Raw genomic sequence first — 18,022 nt, 5'->3', positions numbered from 1 at the left:
AGCCAGGGGCACTAGGCTACATATGTATATCTATATGTAGCCCTGTTTCCCCCGAAACAAAGGGGCTACTGGTGATGCCTTTACCTGTTGGCTCACAGGAAGCCTAAGCCTCCTCCTGAGAGGGATCCCAGCATAGGTGGGAGGAGCCCCTCACAGGACCCAATGACAATAATCACACGCAGTGTAAAATAACAATACCTTTACTGGTACAGGTATAACTCTTAAAGTACTACTAATGGCTAACCAGATACAACTACCCACCAAACCTCACAGGGCCATAACACAATACCGCGTAGCCCACACTGTGTCCCAAGAGTCCCACACCCAACCCCAATGTGTGAGACCGCTGCCCACTAATTTGAGTTGTTGGTTGGTGCACGTGTTGTGGTGAGGTACCCGCCGATTGGAACACCGTTGGGATCCACCGATCCAGCGATGTCATCCGTGACGAGTCCGCCTCCGCGTGGGGTGGTATCCCGCTGGAGTGTCCCACACGAAGATAGTCTCTAAACCTTGCAGTGTGATCTGGTCACAGACCACAATCATCAGGGCTGCGCAGCGTTGCAGCTGTGTCCCTGAACTTAAGCTGCTAAGGGGGCAGTGTCCCTACCTAAGGGGCCTGTAGTAGCTACAATCTTGACCTGGGAGTCGGGGACTAGCGGGATGTCTGCCTAGTGCAGGGGCCCAGATGCCCTGCACCTACAACCCCCCCTATCTGCGTCCCAGCTCCGACTGCCTAGCGTCGTGTGAGCGTGCACAATGTCTCCAAGGGTCAGCAGGGGAATCCCGTTGCGCTATTGGCTGCTGTGATATTGCAGCCCCAGTGGCTGGGGGGAGTTGTAGTCCCCGCGGAGCAAATAGAGAAGAGGGCCGCCGCTTGCGCTATCCAATGCGCATGTGCAACTTGGTAATGGCCGCCGGAGCTCCCTCTGCGCATGCGCGAGCCTCCGCACTTCAACATGGCAGTGCCCCTTGCCAGAAGCCGCCGACGAGCCCGTCGCCACCTGCACCTCCCCGCAACATCCCTCGCATCAGCGGAGGTAATGGGGGGTGTAACAGTAAACCGGGGGACCTGTTTACATCGATATAGATATATATAGATAGATCTAACCATACAGGGGTGCTGACAGGGGCCCCGGTGGATAAAGGGGCCTGGGCCCCCTGCAGGCAAACCTACCATGTGTCCAGATCCACAGAGGGGGCCTGTTGGAAGGTGTCCTTGGAGGTGCCTGTTGAAAGTGGAAGAAAGGCTCCCCTGTAAGGTACCTATGTGGGCAGCTTCCAGCAGGCACCTATGCAGCCCCCCTCAATTTTCCAGGTCAGAAGCTAGGCTCTTGTCCTTGTCTCTCCCTCTCTCCCCCCATTGTTCCTCTGTTTCTCTCCCCGCTGTCTCTTTCTCCCCAACTCTCTCTATTTCTCCCATCTCTCTCTCGTTCCCCCCTCTTTTTTCCCCTTTCTCCCCTCCCTCTCTCCCCTATCTTTTCCTCCTCTCTTTTCCTCTTTCCTTTCTCTCTCTCTCTCTCCTCTCTCTCTCTCATCCCCTTTCCCCCCTTTTTTTTCCCTCTCCCTCTTTCCCTCTTTTTTCTCCTCTCTTCTCCCCCCTCTTTTTACTCCTCTCTTTCCCCCTCCTTTTATTCCTCTCTTATCCCCCTCCTCTTTCTCTATTCCCCCCCCCCCCTCTCCAGGTCCATAATTACCCCCATAACCAGCAGCAGCCCAGGAGAGGAGATGCGGGGCTGCTGGTTCCTGCAACACCACCAGCTGGCCGGAATCTAGAGTGTGCATATACAGCTTCTCTCCTCTGCTACCAATTTTTAATGTGACCGGGCTGGGGGGCAATAAGCTGCCAGTCAGTTTTATGTGGTAACTAGCACTGGTGATCCTAATCCTTGAACGCAGAGTTACTAGGAGGAATACAAACGCATAGACTGAATAAAATGTAATTAAAATACCAAAGTTATTGGCTTCTATGTCTGTCGCACCAAAGATGGTTACTCCAGCCTAGTGCTCTCCATCAAACACAATTAAAATATGTTGTAATTCTCCTTTTTGCAGCCCCAGGGGCTCATCGTAATATTGGGCAGACATCAGCTGCCACTCGGACTTGCTGATTTCTCCGGTTGCTTCCCAGTTCGGTGCTGCTGTGTCCAGATAAAGCTATGCCTCGGCTGTCTTAGGCCTTGTACAAAGTAATAATAATAATAGCATGTTCTTGTACAGCGCTGCTAGTTTTTACATAGCGCTTTACAGAGACATTTTGCAGGCACAGGTCCCTGCCCCGACGAGCTTACCATCTATATTTTGGGGGGGGGGGGGGGGGGGGCTTGAGGCACAGGGAGATAAAGTGACTTACCCAAGGTCACAAGGAGCCGACACTGGGAATTGAACCAGGCTCCCCTGCCTGGCACTCGGTGCCAGTCAGTGTCTTTTACTCACTGAGCCACTCCTCCCAGGTAGGGATCATAGTAGGCTTGTGCGCGTGAGGGGGTCTGGTGGAGGAGTGCGACCAAGAGCAGCTCTAATTCAATGTTTGAGGGTGTGCCCGTGACATCACGTCTGAATTGCACAGGTGACCCGGCCGTCGCGTGACAAAATCAAAAGATTTTGTCTTATATCACGTTCATTCTCCATGAAACTGTTAATATCTGTTATTTATCATGAATTGCTATCACCTCCAGAGTTAAAAAAAAAAATAGGAAAAGGAATGGATGAGGATAAGAAGCTATTTTGGGATGCAATTACCAGGACATCTATTTCAATTATAAATGGAAATAGTGTTAAGACTTTATACAAATGGTAGCTAACTCCTGCCAGATGTTGGGCACACTAGGGGTACGGGTTCCCAATTCCAATCCTCAAGGGCCACCAACAGGTCAGGTTTTCAGGATATCCCTGCTTCAGAGGTGTGTGTGTGTGTGTGTGTGTGTGTGTGTGTGTGTGTGTGTGTGTGTGTGTGTGTGTGTGTGTGTGTGTGTGTGTGTGTGTGTGTGTGTGTGTGTGTGTGTGTGTGTGTGTGTGTGTGTGTGTGTGTCCATCCCTTGGGGACTATCACAGGAGAGATCATTATATTAGATAATTATAATACTTTCTGTGTATTCTGGGTGGCATGCTGGACAGCCAATGCTCCATCTTCCTGCTTTATTTTTTCTATATTAATATTAAGTATATTAAGCACATTTCCTTTAAACCCCTTTGACCTACAGAACCGTATCAATGATGATGTTAATGAATTGTAGAGTCTATGCGTCATGGTAAATGGACTTTACATGTATGAAAATACTTCACCATAATGGATTACACAATCCTATGCAGCAGTAATTGAACGATAGAGCAATTTAGAAATTATTTGCATCAATGTTGCTTGCTTTTGCATATATGGAATGTTTAAAGATTTGAATAAATCCATATATTGGGTGATTTTACTAATCTGTGGATTACACATGGTGGGTCATTTTATCCATAAAAACATTCTCACCTGTCTTGTGCAATAACTAAATATAGAACATGGCACCCACATTACAGATTGGGAAGGAGAGTGCTTGCAATTAAACCACTGCTCTCTGGCATTTATATCCCTAGTTTTATACCACTACCAGCTCATTCCTACGTGGAATTTCCTTTTTACGCCTGAGTTTCAGGTATAAAAAATGAATGTAAACTTATGTAAGCAGGAATCTAATGCATTTGTTATTCTACTATGTGCATCATTGCATTCACTTACCAGGTTTTATAAAAAATAAAAATAAAGTAATACCTTTTAACTGGTAAACCAAGAAGACATGGTCTGAATGTCATTAATCAACCAAGCACTATGAGTTACAGTACTGTTATAATCCTACTTAAATTAAAAAAAAGCATAATTTACAACAATCAAGGAGACAGCAAGATGCACTTTTATATAAATATTCCTTCTCCTAACCTTTGTAACACTGCAGAGACGGAATTAATTTGTCACTTACATTATATATTTTTTACTGCCACAGGATTTAAGTGTGGTGCCTTGTAATCTGGTGGATGCGTTTGGCATGTTGGTTAACTGCAATGAATCATCCCAGAGCCATCCAGTTCTTCCTCTTGTGCATCACAGCCTGAGAAGAGCTGTAAGCCCAGAAGGCCCCTTCTGTGCAGCTTCCCAGCAGTACACAACACAGGACTATGAGAAGGTGGAGTATAGAGAAACAAACCAGCAGTATAGGCAGAGTAACAATAGGAAAGTAAAAATACTTCAGCAATTTCTATTCAATGGGAAAAGTGTGTTTTGACGCAATGCAAAACAGTTTCTTACATCTGATGCAGAGTTTTAGCCGTATGCCTGCTCAGATATGGTACATTTTTGGGTGGGGGAGAAAAAGGGGAAATATAATTTGTACAAAGAGTTGTAGAACGTGATACATCTCATTCTAACCTGTGCACCATATAACTCCTCCTACTGACACTCACCAAAGTGTCAGCTAGGGCGGATGGGGAAAATGGGGCAAAAATAGTAGCAAAATGCAGGAGTAGGCTGAAAATACCCCAGTTGTGCATTGAAATTGTCTTGCTACATAGACCAATGTGTTCATATTATAGACCCATGGGTAGTTCTGTCAATAGTACATGGAGGAACATTTTTTTACAAAGATTTAGATGTGTTGAAAAGAGAAGATGTGGAAATATTAATTGTTTTAAAGATTTATAATGTGAATCGTGCTTCTGCCACATTTTCTGTTCATACTGGAGGGAAACAAATTATACTTACTCCACTTTGAACAGATAATAAAAATACAATATCTGTAATGTAGCATCTTTTGAGATTAGTGTAAAATGTTCCAGTTAAAGTTTTCGGCACAATCCTAGCTCACTGCGGCGCTGGTTTAAAGAAGGGGCCTGGTATCCTGTAATCACTGCGGCGCTGTCTTAAAGAAGGGGCCTGGTATCCTGTAATCACTGCGGCGCTGTCTTAAAGAAGGGGCCTGATATCCTGTAATCACTGCGGCGCTGGCTTAAAGAAGGGGCCTGGTATCCTGTAATCACTGCAGCGCTGGCTTAAAGAAGGGGCCTGGTATCCTGTAATCACTGCGGCGCTGGCTTAAAGAAGGGGCCTGGTATCCTGTAATCACTGCGGCGCTGGCTTAAAGAAGGGGCCTGGTATCCTGTAATCACTGCGGCGCTGGCTTAAAGAAGGGGCCTGGTATCCTGTAATCACTGCGGCGCTGGCTTAAAGAAGGGGCCTGGTATCCTGTAATCACTGCGGCGCTGGCTTAAAGAAGGGGCCTGGTATCCTGTAATCACTGCGGCGCTGGCTTAAAGAAGGGGCCTGATATCCTGTAATCACTGCGGCGCTGGCTTAAAGAAGGGGCCTGATATCCTGTAATCACTGCGGCGCTGGCTTAAAGAAGGGGCCTGATATCCTGTAATCACTGCGGAGCTGGCTTAAAGAAGGGGCCTGGTATCCTGTAATCACTGCGGCGCTGGCTTAAAGAAGGGGCCTGGTATCCTGTAATCACTGCGGCGCTGGCTTAAAGAAGGGGCCTGGTATCCTGTAATCACTGCGGCGCTGGCTTAAAGAAGGGGCCTGGTATCCTGTAATCACTGCGGCGCTGGCTTAAAGAAGGGGCCTGGTATCCTGTAATCACTGCGGCGCTGGCTTAAAGAAGGGGCCTGGTATCCTGTAATCACTGCGGCGCTGGCTTAAAGAAGGGGCCTGGTATCCTGTAATCACTGCGGCGCTGGCTTAAAGAAGGGGCCTGGTATCCTGTAATCACTGCGGCGCTGGCTTAAAGAAGGGGCCTGGTATCCTGTAATCACTGCGGCGCTGGCTTAAAGAAGGGGCCTGGTATCCTGTAATCACTGCGGCGCTGGCTTAAAGAAGGGGCCTGATATCCAGTAATCACTGCGGCGCTGGCTTAAAGAAGGGGCCTGATATCCAGTAATCACTGCGGCGCTGGCTTAAAGAAGGGGCCTGATATCCTGTAATCACTGCGGCGCTGGCTTAAAGAAGGGGCCTGGTATCCTGTAATCACTGCGGCGCTGGCTTAAAGAAGGGGCCTGGTATCCTGTAATCACTGCGGCGCTGGTTTAAAGAACGGGCCTGGTATCCTGTAATCACTGCGGCGCTGGCTTAAAGAAGGGGCCTGATATCCTGTAATCACTGCGGCGCTGGCTTAAAGAAGGGGCCTGGTATCCTGTAATCACTGCGGCGCTGGCTTAAAGAAGGGGCCTGGTATCCTGTAATCACTGCGGCGCTGGCTTAAAGAAGGGGCCTGATATCCTGTAATCACTGCGGCGCTGGCTTAAAGAAGGGGCCTGATATCCTGTAATCACTGCGGCGCTGGCTTAAAGAAGGGGCCTGGTATCCTGTAATCACTGCGGCGCTGGCTTAAAGAAGGGGCCTGGTATCCTGTAATCACTGCGGCGCTGGCTTAAAGAAGGGGCCTGGTATCCAGTAATCACTGCGGCGCTGGCTTAAAGAAGGGGCCTGGTATCCAGTAATCACTGCAGCGCTGGCTGAAAGAAGGGGCCTGGTATCCTGTAATCACTGCGGCGCTGGCTTAAAGAAGGGGCCTGGTATCCTGTAATCACTGTGGCGCTGGCTTAAAGAAGGGGCCTGATATCCTGTAATCAAACTCACATTTCCTTAGTTGGTTGTTGTTGAATGTTACAGTGAGTGACCTTTGTACCAATACTAAAAGCGCCTCTACCTTTATCGATCTATGTTTCTCTCCCTCCACTTGTTTGGGGTGCTGCACTGCCTGACCTCTCTCAAAACGTGCGGCAATGGAAACTGACTCCATTACAACAAGTTTATTACATTTATTAATAGACCCAAATTATCCTCCAACTTGTAGCTTATTTAAACGAAGAGGCTGATTGGCTAAAAGGGCATGTTTGCTATACAACAGCATGAGTTCATATGCCTGGGCTTGAATTCACTGTAACATTTCACAATTAAACTAGCAAAACAGTGTTAAACCCACAACGGACTTTGTTAGGAAAACTCCCTTCAAATACTTTTATTCTGAAGACACACTTTTAGCTATATTTATTACATTAAGAAGGTTATCATCTTTATTTATTAGTGCCTTTCATGCATAATGTGATAACTCTTATTGCACGTATACAAAAAAAAAAATTCCAATATGACCTTAGTCCTGATGAAGGTTTCATTACGGACCAAAACATTGTCCCAAGGAAATATTTGTTGCATATGTGAGCTCAGTTTTTTTATTTTAATAGCGTATACATATAATACATTTCGCGTTGATGTTAACTTTTAAATCAATGTTATATTTATTCACTTAGCTTATTGCTTATGCCAAGAATTTACAGGTGAACATTAACCCCAAAGCTGAAAGACTAATTTATGGTTATTATTTGGCGTGTCGGAGGGTACGAACAGACAAGCATGGATCTAAAATATCAGCATCTGCACTAAGACATCTGTGAGTATGTATATGGATCACATGACACTATGATTAAACAGAAGTGATAAAAGGGATTCTGTCCGCCTGGATACTGCTATAACTTCATCTGCATGAAGATATCATTTGACATCATTCTGTGAGTTCCCTCTTCTACCAATCCCACTCTTGAAAACCTTTCCAGGCTGGAACATTTACCCTTCTCCTACCTTTAACCTACCCCACTCTCTTAATGTACCTCTCCTTACAATCTCAGACCCTCTTCATTTGCTCTCTCCCTACTAACCCCTCTTTCAATATGTACATGTACAGTAGCATGCTTCTCGGTTTCTGCCAGGTATGGCCAGCACCAGGCCTGCATCACTGTTTTTTTTAAAGTCATAATTTTACTAAATTGTTCAGTGATTAGCCCACATGAATTCTGGCAACAGAGATACACCCATTATTATATTTTTTCAGAGGTGAGTTTGGTTTAGAAATTAATTTGTGATGCTAGCAAAAGAAAGGGGCTTTGCCGGTACTTCGCTATAGAGCTGTGGGTTTCAACCTTTTTTGGGGAACCCTATGATTATATTGTTAAATTCTGTGGAACCCCAACCCTTTCTAATAGATCCTGAGATCAGATCTAGTGTAAGCAACCTCAACCCTCTCTAATAGTGCCTGGGATCAGATGTATTATAAGGATCCCCAACCCTCTCTAATAGAGCCTGAGATCGGATGCAATGTAAGGAACCCCAACCCTCTCTAATAGCGCATCTCAGATCAGATGCAATGTAAGGATCCCCAACCCTAATAGCGCATCTGAGATCAGATGCATTGTAAATTATTCTGTATTTGGTACAATTTTCAAATGACCTTAACATTTCAGGGACCCTTTAGGGGTGCCGAGAGGAACCCAAGGGTTCTTAGGAACTCTGGTTGAAAAACACTGCTTTAGAGAAGTAGAAATTTGCAATGCACAATTAACTACTCAGAGCGACTGTAAGAGACCCAAACACAATGCCCTTCAACTTGTGATATAATCACAAGTAGCATCTTTAAATTCATGAACATTCGAGTTGTGTTAAAGTGCCCAAAAGTAGTTTGCAAAACTGTTTACATATTTTCCAGACATTAAGCCAAACACACAAAATGTTGCTCTGCGTGATAATGAGCACAACGTTAACAAAGTCACACACATATATTCACAGTTTCGCCAAGTCAGTTTACGATTCCAGACTCCGAAATATGTTTTTTGCTGGAGGGAAGAGAGAAACCCGTGAAAACACCTCAGATACCTGGGAAATAGTTCATTTGAATATGGAAATAGGCAAATTTCCCAGGTATCTCTGCATGTACTACTCTGCATAATGGTTAGTTGGTATCTAAACTCTGATTTGAATTTATTTCCCAAATGTGCAATTCCGTCTGAAACGACAATACACTCAGTTCTGCCACATAGATGTGTAATCTAGTCCAGGGGTGCACAAACTGGGGGGTGCAAGATTTTCTAGGGGAGGCGCGGCAGTTACAGAGGCCCTGCGCTCTTCCCCAAGGCATTTAAATTAAATGCCAGGGGAGGCGTGAGGCCTATGTAACTCCTTTACCTGCCGGCTCTTCAGGGACACGTCGCCATGGCAACGCAGCGTCAAACGATGCAGCAGGGTCATGTGACGTGATGCGTCACCCTGGCAACACGCGTCAAATGGCGCTGCGGGGTCACGTGACATCACATGACCTGACGCCGGGTCCTAGGAGAGAGGGGGCGCGAGCGCTGGGGCTGCAAGGCAGGGGGGCGCAGCTCAAGAACTTTGCCCACCCCTGATCTAGTTTAATGTGGATAATTTTCACCAACAAATTCAATGGCACAGTAATATAAGCTTTTGTTCTGCCACTGAAGATAAAAAAAATGCAGAGTTCTATCACTGAAAACAAAAATAAAATAAAAAATAGCAATTCCATTTAATCAATCCAAAGGATTTTTTTTTTTTTTGCTTAATTTGATTTGATATACAAAACATTACCCTTTTCAACTTCTTTAATGTGAAATTCCCCAGTAGTTATTTGCTAAAAACTGAATTAAATGTACATGCCGACTGGCCAACATTGATAGCTTTTTTTTTTTTTCCAGGGAGATTTGGGATGAAAAGGTGGAATAGTTATAAAACTTTCATTGGGGAAAGGGAATTATTTTCAGTTAAACAGCAAAAAAACGATACACTTTTCACCTAAATTCTCCCACGGATATGTCTCCATTTCTCAAAGCTGCGGTATCACTTTGTGCTGCTATAGAATTATAATCTCTATAGTGTTATTTTGCGTGTATAATTTTTCTCAGGTCTTCGATGTCCGAAGCACATGCAAAACTCAGTTTACGAAGTGAAGTGACAGAGGAAGATGTGTTGATTGCTGTTTTGTTGTTTGAAATCTCTCTCACATTGAAACATGGTAATATATAGCATTTTGCACAAGTTTATCTGTCTTCCAATATTCCAACCTTCCTCCCTCTCCAACACCTTCTTCATTCAGCACAAACATCATCCTTAAGTACGTGATACAAGTGAGTCATGTCTCCAAACAACTTAATTATCAGAGGTAATTAGAGGGGAGTGAAAATGGTGCTCTTTTGTGATACTCACTTGCACACATTTCCATCTCCATCGATACAGCAATATTTTTAAGACAATGGAAAGAGGGGTTGGGAAAAAGCTAACTAACAAGGCAATGTGGTTAATTATCAAAATCAACTTCTTTTGTTAAACTCAGCAGAGTATGATTACAGATCTCTGCACTGATATCCATTTTTGTCACACATTTGCGTCCCATCACATCCTTTTACGCTGTTGTTCTTGTTCCTACATCTATCGAACAGGTCCCTAAATACTCCTCTCTTTCCTAAATGTTTCATTACTGGTCTCCAGTGCCATTGTACTTCTCTCCAGTATCACATGTTTCTTATTGTAGGTTGCTTAACCAACATTAAAGTGCCTCACGGATGTTATTGCATAACATCAAATGGAAGCTTTATTTGTTCCAATATCTCAAAAATGTATAACATCTGTGAATTACTTTCATGTTGGTCCAAAATAAGGTAATATCATTAAAAACTATTTTTCTCCATCCATGTTAGGGTGGAAAAAAACTTTATTTGCAGTATAACCTGTTCCAAATTCTACATGAACCCTGCTCCCCATGTGCCTTTTATGTCAGAAAGTTACCATGTGCTTTTTGTGCAGGTCATTCAGTCCCTTCATGGGGAATATTGGTTACAGGTAATAATTTGTACTAGTTGATTTGCTAATGAGAAATACTAGAAACATAAAGATTGTGCTTTGCAATAGATTTCTGGCTTATCTGACAGCAAAGGGGTAGCTCTGTATCCGTTTTATTTTCCTGTGTTTAGGCAGCTCTGTATTCTGTGTGTCTCCAACTGCACTGTTCCCCTTTGAGCTTCATGATGAGAGCAGTTTGCATCAGAGAGACATGTACCTGATGGAATGTCACCATCAGCTGCTACAGTTCATCTCCACGTTTGGGCCTGGAACTATTGCTTCTGCTACCGAAGAATAGGTTTTAACGTTCTAAAACTGAAGCGTCAAGAGGAGTCTCGGAGAGCAATCATAAAGTCTTGAACATGGATTTTCATAAGCGTGACAGTTGCAATATTTTAATCTTAAACTTATTTGATTGTTTTTACATTTCTGTTGCATTTAAATAAAAGTTTTAACTAGCAGGTGGGTGGCAGAATCATTTCCAGTTTGAATAGATTTGGTATGTTAAAATGCCAGTTACCACCACATTGATTTTAAATGTAAGTTTGTGTGGCAAGAACATGGTGTGTATGAATAAGAAGTGTACATTTAAAGAAAGTTTAAACAAGCCATAGTGGAAAAGAAATTAGATTGAAGAATAACCCCTTTTCTGCATCAATTGCTTGATTTTTGAATCGCCAGACAGAACACAGAGGTTTAAATAACTGGGGTTTAGCTGGAGCCAACAGTGAAATCACTCATAACATACACGCACAATGATACAATATCGGCACTCGGAGCAGTGGGGAACACCTAATCTCACTAGGTTCAAGGTGCTGCCATAGCTAGCTTACCTCATGGAGTCCTCTTAGTACTGTAACAAAAAGTGTTTCTTTTGCACGATTAAGCACAGTTTTGAAACAGGCTTGCAGGCCCAGGCTTTACACATGCTGTATGTACGCAGGTAACCCGATCACACGGGACACAGGACTGAGTTACAGGAACTCAGGGGGCAGACAGAGAGAGAGGCCCTGGCACAAAGGACAGTTATACCCTGTCCTAATTAGCAGGATGCCTGGCAGCCTGGGCAACACAAAGGCTTTCACACCCGCCCAGGTTCCCACGCGTGAAAGGTGTTGCACACAGCCCGGAAAGTTCAAAGCGAGATGCCCATACATCCTATTTCTAGCATGGGGACTCCGGATACACACTGGGAGCACATAGTAACGTTTGAATCAGGGGAGCCTACAGTAGTTCAATTCCCAGAGTCAACTCCTTGTGACCTTGGGCAAGTCACTTGAGCTCCCTGTGCTTAGGCACCAAAATCATAGATTGTGTCTGTACTAACAAATGTACAGCGCCCTGGATAAGGAAGCTATATAAATGTTGATATAAATAAATATTCTTGACAGCAAAACAGGCACCTTTTAAAAACTAATCTATATACAAAACTTACTGACCACAATATGACGAGAGGTGGGGAACAGAGAAGGGGGAAGAGGGAGAGAGTGAGGGGGGAAGAGAGACAAATAGGAGTGGTTGCACCCTCTGTTTTTTAATGCAGCTTAAATAAAGTTTTCATTTTGTATGACCTGGCTCCCTGTTGCTGTGCGCTGAATACAAATTTTTGGGGGGATATCTCTGGACCCTGATAAGGTTGCACGTCTGAAGATACTCATGGGTGAAGATACGCGAGTTACCTATTGCTTTATTGAAGGGGCTATCCCAATGAGGAAAGGGGAGGGGTATTTAATATTCCATCCTCTGCCTTCATAGAGTGTTTTGCCCTCACTACATGCTTTGGTATCACTGGATTCATTGGATTATTATTCATAGACCCCACAAATGGTTTTCTTCCTTGATTATACATTGAAAAAAAGAAATATATAATTGAGACCCAGCACTTGAGCACCAATCCACCTTTTCCAAACATCTACTGAGTAAAAGGAATGAAAACCTAATTTCAGAGAAAACAGGACTGAAGCATCAAAAGAAAACGTGGACAAATTTGGGGTTTTGCAAAAACGAACAGTTGAACCCCTTGATATGATGCATTGCAGGCATCTCCAGGATAAAACTACTTTAAAGCATGTTTAAAGGTACAATCCCACACATGCCAGACAGATAACAAGCTTGTAAATAATTGAACTGTTTCATTGGCTTCCCTAAGCAAATCTAACCATGCCTACTAGAAAGATTTGTCTGCTTTTGTTTTTGGGAAATTACATAGTTATATAGTAGATGAGGTTAAAAAAAGACATACGTTTATCAAGTTCAATCTATGCTAAATTTAGATGACAGATACTTTATTCTACAGTGTATATCCGTACTTACATTATACTGATCCAGAGGAAGGCAACAAAAACCCCAGTGAAATCTCATCCACTGATATCTCGTAAAGGGAAAAATACATTCCTTCATGACTCCCAAGAATTAGCAATCAGATTTACTCACTGGATCAACATCTTTCCCATGTTTACTTATTTGGTATATCCCTGTATATCTTTCCTTTCTAAAAAGATGTCCAACCTTTTTTTGAAGATATCTATTGTATCTGCCATCACAGTCTCCATGGGTAATGAATTCCACATTTAACTGCCCTTACTGTAAAGGACCCGTTCCTTTGTTACTGGTGAAATCTCCTTTCCTCCAACCTCAATGGATTACCCCGTGTCCTTTTGTACTGCCTTTGGGATCAATAATTCTTTTGAAAGCTCTTTGTATTGTCCCCAAATATATTTGTATATAGTTATCATATCCTCTTAGGCTGCGTCCATGGATAGTGCTTGCGGACGGAGGCGCGCTTCCGCTCGGCACTGAGCCCCTACAGCCGCAATGAGAGCGGCTTTAGTAGGGGCTCGCCTACGCTTCCGCAAGCGCGCGGAAGCGTAGGTCTTAGGGAAATTTTAAATCTTTGCGCTTGCCGGAGCGCAGGGCTGGTCACGTGAGCGGTTCGCCCAATGAAGGCGAACCAGCTCCGTGACGTCACTGGCCCGCCCGCCGACACGCCCCCGGACGGCGCGCTGACTAAGGCCAGGGAAAGCACCAGCTTTCCCTCAGCCTCAGCGCGCCTCCGCACGCCAGCAAAAAACATGGCCGATGCCTTAGACGCCTCTTTTCTAATGTAAACAAATCTAATGTAGCTAGCCTCTCCTCATAAGTTAAGATTGTCCATCCCCTTTATTAATTTGGTGGCTCTACTCTGCACTCTCTAGTTCCATAATGTATATTCTAACGAGTGGTGCCCAAAATTGTACGCCATATTCAAGGTGTGCTTTGTAAACAGGCATAATAATGTTTACGTTTGTAGCCCCCTCACTAATTTCCCCCCAGCCTGGCACATAAGTCCTGGTAAGAGCAGGCAGTGCTGGGGTTAATAGTGAGCTGGTGACATCACATCTCCTCAGTTGCTAAGTGTAGCAACTTACAGGCACAAGTCTGGGCTTGTGAAGCTGCTAGAATGAGGGGGAGGGGTATCATGGCTCCTCCTGCTGTATGACTAAGTGGAAGCTGCTAGAGAGCATAGTCGGTTGATCCCTCACTTAGGGAAGTGCAGGTTCATCCCTCATCTAGGGGTGATGAACAGGGATTTCTAATGTAGACTGCCTGGGGGCCTCAAGCTCCTGGGATGACAGTCTAGGGCGAGTGAAGAGAAGCAAGACCTTCCTATATGAAGCTCAGGCAGAAGGTGTATTCTGAGACGCAGGGTGCTAGGGACTAGGAAGCCAACAGGAGACCACTCTTGCGGAGGTTGGTGAACCAGGCTCCTCTGTTCAATATAAGGCTTGAGGTGGACTAGAAATGAAAGCCTGCGCAGAAGTACTTACCTGAGAAGGAAGGGTCCCAGAGGGATGCTGAGAGGAGCTGGTATTTCCTACCTTGCTTCATGGCTAAAGAGGCCCAGTGCTATCCTGCCCAGGGAAGGGGTGATGCCCCTGGGCTGAATGCAGATTGATCCTTGATGCAGTGGAAGCCCTGAAACTGTTGTGCCTGTCAAACCCCCTTTGCGTTGCAAAAGATCCTGGCGCCCTATTTCTTGTCCTGTCCACACAACCACCACTTCATCCTCCATTACAGCCAAAAAGGCCTGAACCTGCCAGAAGGAACCCTGAGACCCAACACTAATCCCATCTGGAGCGGGTTGGAACCCTTTTCACACACGTACACCCTATCTCCTGCTGCTGCGGGGGGATAGGGGTGTTACATTTGGTGCCCAACGTGGGGCTATTGGAGTGGATATTGCCAGCATGAGGTACTGGAGTGATTTCTGAACTTTGGATCTTTTGGGACCCTGCAACAGAACGTACGCAACCGCTTTGAACTGTAGCACTCAGGGATGTGATTTCCTGAAAGCATGGGTTGAGAAATAATGGATGTAAGAAGTTCCCGCTGAAATCGGGACTGCGTGTCCGTTTTGCAAAATACTGAGTCTACTTTTGCAAATCTGCAGTGGTGGGGTGCGAAAGCCATGACCGTGCCCTTTCTGTGCTGCCTGGGACTCCTGGTTCCACCAGGGGAAGGAAACAGTGAGGATATCATGCTCACGTGTGTGTGGCTGCGGATGCAGTGACCGCCCCCAAGATCGAGGAGCCTGTCATAACTGAACAAGTCGGACCTGCGATCAGTGCTGACTGTTACTTGTCCAGAACCAGAGTCATGTACCAATACAATGCCCACAAGGCTGCCCCAAGTGCAGGTATTGAACCTTGTTTTGATGGGTGCGCCATGTTTCCTGAGCACCAGGGAAAAAGTATGGCCAACCCTGGAGCTACTTCAATGTCTACCGTTACTGCTGAGATGTCCTACCCCAGACTGTGCTCAGTTTCTGGGGCTCCAGGAGCAGAATATGGTTCTGCCTGAACCGAGTGCCATTCCTGGTAAGAGAGAGGACTTACTTGCTGCAGGAGGCTCCATCGCAGTATTCCTGCTGGAGTGCCGCAACATCTGCTCCGGAGTGGGGAGAGCAGTCATCTGATATAAGAGGGCGCTCCGCCAACCGTCCGTGATGACATCTGAGGCGACAGAGGTGTCTGCTCCCGGCTGGCAGGCCCACAAGACGACAACAGCTCAGCAGAGCGGTGAGGATACATCCGATCCCCATGTCCGGCGATGACCACAGCCCCGCTGAATGACGAGGGTGCTTCAGCCTAGCTGGTTCCCGCAGGTGTCCATCTTGGAGGTACCGGCTGGTACTTCTTTTCCTGCGGATGCCACCACCCTACCGGTGCAGCCAAAAGGTGTCAGCGAAGATTCGCACGCCGGGGCGGATCCGGGATTTCTCTCTGCTCCGGTGAGTAAGACCGTGGCCGATCGCTTTATGCTGGGGCCGTGCCCGTGACAAGGCCCGAAAGCAACAAGCTGTGGAAGACTTGGCAGACCTCAAAGTACTTGCGGTCATGGGCCGATGTCGGCGCAATGTAAGCGAGACATTGGGACACATTTCTGGGCCTAGTACCAAAGAGCACCAAGCCCAGGACACGGTTATTGCCACAGATACTGAACGGGACAATCTAGTGCTTGGTGGATTTGCTTATAATGCTGTGGTGGGACAATATGTGGATGTGTCATGGTGCCGATTTATGATGCCTACAGTTCAGTTAATCATGTATCAGGTTATTGGAAGATGAATGTAACCCTGTGTTAAACATCCACAAACAGTATTGTCATTAGTTTGTTAGCACTTAAATAATTGCCTCATGCAAGGACGATGAGGATATTTACCAGGGGGAAGAGTGTAGTCCCCTCACTAAATCTCCCCCAGCATGGCACACAAGTCCTGGTAAGAGCAGGCAGTGCTGGGGTTAATAGTGAGCTGGTGACATCTCAGTTGCTGAGTGTAGCAACTTACAGGCACAATAGTTTCAGGACTCCCACTGCATCACACTATCACTGAAAAACCAGAATCCAGGTTTTTTTTTTTTTTTTAAATCTAATTATTGTGAACAGCTGCTTTAATAAACTGCGTTAATTAGCAAGTCCTACAGTACAATCATTCATAACAAAGCTTTGCTTGGCTAACATTCGGTTACTCTTTGGGCTTTATGTCATCACGTGTCCAGACAGCTTGTATGAGCCATGAAATGAATAATTGTGAAGCAACATTTAGCACAGAGGAATAATTATTCTTACTTCAATTACATATATTGATCGTGCAGAAATGTATTAAGCAGACGCCACAGAAATCATTGCAATTCATCTCAATGAATTACTAAGCTGCCAGCAAGATGTACTTAAGAGCCAAGTGCTGTGCTGCAGAGGCGTATGGCAATACAGGTGCAGAAGTAGCCATCTTATTAGTTTGAAATAACTTTTCTGATCTAGTAGGTACTTCTAACGCACAATAGCCACTACACAGCAAGCACAATATAAGGAATATAATATAGTTGTGTTCTGTGGTGCCCTGGGTGTATCAGGTAATTGCCCTCACCCAGAACACAGAAGGGCCGCAAGGGGACTGGGCAGTTTTCTCTATCCCGATTGGCTGCTGTAGGATAACGCAGCCAAGCAGTAGGCAGTGTCAGGAGCATGTGCCTGGCCCAAGTACTTGAGGGAGGTGTCTGTCAATTCTGTTTATTGTGGGACTGTGTTGTGGACAATGACATCAGCCAGCTGCCCTTTTGTGTGCAGGCACACAAAGGGAGGGGTGCTGCTGTATAGTATTCTGCCATTTATGTTATTTTACACTACAACTGTTGTAGGGGTGCTTCAACTGCACAATATAGAACAGGGGTGTCTAGGGGGAGACCAAAAAAACCCACACTTCTGTGCTACCAGACATTCTGATACATGCACAGGTTTCTTTATTCTAAAGCATTGTAATATTGAACTGTATACATTGTAAAGGGCAATCCCTCCTAGGGTGAAACTGTACTAATACCAATGACATGTTTCAGGGGGGCGGGGGGAGATCTCATCTGGGTTATGTGTATTTTTACCCAAACCAGACATTGTGTTTTTATTAAGTTAGACTTGGGAGGGGTTAGATTTCCTCTGGCTGGTCCCTTTTATGTTAGTCAGTATGATCAGAAAGTTTGTACAGTTTGAACCCTCCCTCCCCTAATGTTATTGGTTCTAAGGACAAGGTGGGATACAGGTAAAGAAAACACTTGATTGAATGAGGAAGTGTCAGGTGCCCAACTTTGGGAATGCACCATTAAACAATCAACCTTTAACAGACAGTAAATTAACAAGTGGCAGACTTGTCAGCATTTAAATCCATCCACCACAGCTATTTGCCTTCACATTAGTGCAATAAACATCTGACAAGAAAGATTAGCAGAATAGTAATGAAATCCGTTTCATAAAATTTGTGAAAACTAAAAAGCCAACTTTCACTGTGTTTCCCCCTAAAACACTTGATGGGACTGCCGATTCTAAACATTGCAATACAAA

At 45.1% G+C, this 18,022-nt stretch overlaps 1 protein-coding gene across 1 annotated transcript in view; it reads left to right on the top strand.

Annotated features, from left to right (window-relative positions):
* The window catches only part of MCMDC2 (minichromosome maintenance domain containing 2), a 39,483-nt gene extending 28,371 nt beyond the window's left edge, over positions 1–11,112 (top strand). Inside the window, exons 11-14 of the mRNA XM_075583870.1 lie at positions 3,984–4,163; positions 7,282–7,421; positions 9,718–9,827; positions 10,783–11,112. Coding sequence (XP_075439985.1) covers positions 3,984–4,163; positions 7,282–7,421; positions 9,718–9,827; positions 10,783–10,949 — 597 coding nt within the window. The 3' untranslated portion in view covers positions 10,950–11,112. The remainder of the gene's footprint in view (positions 1–3,983; positions 4,164–7,281; positions 7,422–9,717; positions 9,828–10,782) is intronic.
* Positions 11,113–18,022: the final 6,910 nt, after the last annotated feature.

The sequence above is a fragment of the Ascaphus truei genome, chromosome 2, assembly GCF_040206685.1.
Source record: "Ascaphus truei isolate aAscTru1 chromosome 2, aAscTru1.hap1, whole genome shotgun sequence".
Taxonomy (NCBI): domain Eukaryota; kingdom Metazoa; phylum Chordata; class Amphibia; order Anura; family Ascaphidae; genus Ascaphus; species Ascaphus truei.
Note: the sequence above shows the minus strand (reverse complement) of the source record. Positions and strands in the feature narration are given on the sequence as shown.